Source organism: Pteropus vampyrus, unplaced genomic scaffold (genome assembly GCF_000151845.1).
Source record: "Pteropus vampyrus isolate Shadow unplaced genomic scaffold, Pvam_2.0 Scaffold33, whole genome shotgun sequence".
In the NCBI taxonomy this organism is placed as follows: Eukaryota; Metazoa; Chordata; class Mammalia; order Chiroptera; family Pteropodidae; genus Pteropus; species Pteropus vampyrus.
In genome coordinates this window covers 8,576,349-8,579,864 of record NW_011888814.1, presented here as the reverse complement: position 1 = coordinate 8,579,864, position 3,516 = coordinate 8,576,349, and the positions used below count along the sequence as shown (strand labels likewise).

General features: G+C 54.2%; 1 protein-coding gene across 6 annotated transcripts in view; it reads left to right on the top strand.

The window, feature by feature from the left end:
- KCP (kielin/chordin-like protein) overlaps positions 1 to 3,516 on the top strand; it is a 26,636-nt gene that overhangs the window by 2,965 nt on the left and 20,155 nt on the right. For all 6 annotated transcript variants that reach the window (XM_023528917.1, XM_023528918.1, XM_023528915.1 and 3 more), the window contains exons 3-6: positions 58 to 221; positions 786 to 975; positions 1,050 to 1,126; positions 1,807 to 1,891. In XM_023528917.1, coding sequence (XP_023384685.1) covers positions 58 to 221; positions 786 to 975; positions 1,050 to 1,126; positions 1,807 to 1,891 — 516 coding nt within the window. The remainder of the gene's footprint in view (positions 1 to 57; positions 222 to 785; positions 976 to 1,049; positions 1,127 to 1,806; positions 1,892 to 3,516) is intronic.

Here is a 3,516-nt window from a genome sequence, read left to right as displayed (position 1 = left end):
CAGGAAACCTTGCTAACCCCTCTCCCATAAGCCCACCGGGGATTCTTGTGCTTTCAGGCGGGGTCGCCCCCAGGGAGCCCCTGGGGCTTGACACCTATGACTACCAGCAGCAAGCCCCCGCCCACTCCTCAGCCCCTGCTGGGGTCCCCCAGGGGCAGTGGCGCCCCCTGGAGGAGCGGCTGGGAAGGCTAGAAGCAGAGGTGACTGAGCTCAAAGAACAGGTACCACTGGGGCCAGGCCTGGGCAATGGGAGGGAAAGAGAGGAGCTGGGCTTGGGCGGCAGGGAAGGGGTCGGGGGTGGCGGCCAGGGGACCCTAAAATAGAATTTTGTTTTAAACGCACATGGAGAGGTTCTTATCTGAAGAAGTTCTTAGCATTGTTTCTTTCATAAAAATGGAGAACCTCCAGGATATCTGTTTTGTCGATTCAGACTTCCACATTCTTTCACGTTGCAAGCATTCTGGAGTACCTATTATGTAGAAGGCACCATCAGGAAAGATTTTGGATGGATAAAGGTCTTTAACTGTTGGGGCTGGAGTGTGGGTCCCCTTCTGTCCAAAGGAAAGGACTGGGGGGCCCCACGCTCCCCTGGGAAACTGTTCAGCCCTCAGGCCCTGAGAACTGTGACTGTTTGAGCTGGGTGCTGACTGGAGGTGGACCCATCTCTGCTCTGGAATTGTCAGGTTTCCTTTTCATTCTGTCTCAGTTTTCACACCCCGTAAATCTGCGGGAGATGGTGGGGGAAGCTGAGCCAGCGCCTCTCCCTGCCTCGCTTTTTCCCCCAGAACAAGGACCTGCAGGCGAGGGTGAGGCAGCTGGAGTCCTGTGAATGCCGCCCAGCTTCTCCCCAGTGCTGGGGCCTGGGGCGGGCCTGGCCCGAGGGGGCTCGCTGGGAACCTGACCCCTGTACGACCTGCATCTGCCAGGATGGGGCCGCACACTGTGACCCTGTGCCCGGCCTGCCCCACTGCAGCGGTGAGTGCCATCCACCTGCCCTCTAGGGCCTGGACGTGAGCCTAAGTGCCTGAGTGACGGCTCTATCTCTTCAGGCTGCAGCCACAATGGTCAGGCCTATGGTAATAGGGAGACTTTCTCCCCAGATGCCTGCACCACCTGCCACTGCCTGGTGAGTTCCGCGACCCACCTGAATATCCTATACCTGTCCCCTCACCTGTCTGTCTCACTTTAGCTACCTGTCGCTGCAGCCTAGTGTGCCGAATGTTAAGTAATGGGGTCTGCCTGCCCCCTCCCCCTCCCCTACCCCCGGCCTGGCAACACATGGCCGTCAGCTCATTCTGAGTAGTTCTACTTCCTGGAACTCAGCCCCCATGCTCACGGCGGGGGCTCCCAGGCCCCTATGATTTGGGCCTGGCAAATGGTGGCACGGAGGACAGAGAGGATGGTGTCGCCCGCCGTCCTGCATTGCCCCCTCACCTGTGGATGTCCTCCAACTGCCCCTGTCAACTACCCGCCTGTTCTCTCTCACCTGGCTCCACATCCACCTTCTGGCCTTTTCTTCCTCACTCCATTGAGGAAGGCCCCGGTCCCCTTTCTAGGATCTCTCCACTCTGGGAATTTGCTAGCACCTGGAAGAAATGATTTCTGGGGTCAAGAGTGTCAGGAGGTGATGGGCTGGGGATAGGACGTCTCCTCCCTGCCCTCAGACCAAGGGCAGCTCACGTCCCCTGAGCCAGTTTAGCCTCTCGCTCCTCCGGCGTGTCCCAGCTTGGGGCGAGGTTTCGGGTCTGGAGGCCCTGCCCTCCGGGATTCCGACGTCTGCGCAGCCAGCAGTCTGCCTCCCCACAGGAAGGAGCCGTAACCTGTACCCAGAAGCCATGCCCAAGAGGACCCTGCCGGGAGCCAGGAGCATGCTGCCCACACTGTGAGCCAGGTCAGACTCCTGCCAGCCCCAGCCTTGCCTCCTGCACTTGTTCTGGAGCCCCCAGAGCCATGTTCTGCCACACGTCACAGGCCCAGAGGGCGCCTTGCCCACTCACTCTGCCAGTGGCTAGGGGATTTCGAAACCGAAGCACAGTCAGCAAATACTACCTCTGGCCTGGGACTAAACCAGAGGCCCTGTATGATCTTTTACCTGCCCTCGGGGAGCTTCTAATCTAGTTGAGAAGATAAATTTATAGCTAATATAATACAAGATTTAAGATCCAATGAACAGATTAAGAGGAGGTATAGAAAGGCAGTAAGCAGTTAATTGTCAGAAGAGAGGGCAGGAAGGCAGGGAAGGCCCACCCAGACTAGGTGTCAGGGTGGGCTTTACAGACAGTCGGCTGGATCTTCAAGAGAAAGGGGGATTTCACTTGAAGGAGACAGTACTTAAGGGCCCTCTGGGTGCAAGAACAAGGTGGGGGGAGGTGTGTTGCAGGAAAGCAGTCTGAGAAGGCCAGGAGAAACAGCCTGCTGCTATAAGCCTTGTAATTTGGACTTTCTTCTGTGGGCACTGGGGAGCCATTGAAAGCGGAAGCGCGAGTGTAGCATGTTCAAAGAGGTGTTTTGGGAATATTCATCTGATATGGGCTAGATGCAGAGAGAGCAGTTAGGAGGCTAGCACGGCAGTCGTCTAGGCATGGAACCAGGGATGGCACTGCGCTGCAGAAGGAGGGGTGTTTTTAAAGAATGAGCAGGAGCTGGTGACTGGGTGGATCCCATGGAATAGTGGGGAAGTAGGAGCACAGTAGTGCCAGCGACACGGGGAGAGAGCTGGGAGGAAGCGGAGGCAGCGCTCTGCCGGGCGGCATTACCGGCTCTTTGTCGGGGAGACAGGGTTGCCAGATATAGCAAATAAAAATACGGGATGCTCTATTAAATTTGAATTTCCAATAAACAACCTATACTTTTTTATTGTACATAAGTGATTTGGAACATCCTTATACTTCAAAAGTGTGGGTTGTCTAACTTATCAACGTAAGAATTGTCCAAATCTATAGAGAATTTTAAAAAGAGTTTATTCGAGCCCACACCGATGACAGTTGCTAGGAAGCAAGCTCTCAAAAGCTCTAAAGAATGACAGTTTTGCGGTTTCCCTTAGGCATTTGAAATTAGGGCGGGAACATAAAGCAGATCACACGGAGGTGGGAGAAAGCAAGGTGGGGATTGGCTCCAGGATAGGTAAGGTCATGTGCCCTTCTGGGGGTGAGTAGGCTTATTCCAAAGGTGTGTTAACCTAGATGCACAGACACAATGAACAGGGCTTGCTTAAGGCAAAGATAAAGCTTTTACCAAAGAACTGTATGCTTGGGTCATGACTACCCACCGTGACCTGCACAGTTAGGTCCCCCTGTGAGGTGACTTTCCATAAAACCCTTTTTTTCATACACAATCTGAAATTCAAATTTAACTAAATTTTATCTACTCTACCCCAGGAAAAAATCTCATCTGGTAGTGGGAAAGGTGGATGTCTGGAAATGTAGCCTGGGAGTCTTGGCCAGAGATGAGGAGCAAAGTCTTGGGAGTTGATGGATCTCAAAGACAAGACACGCACACACACACTCACACACACAC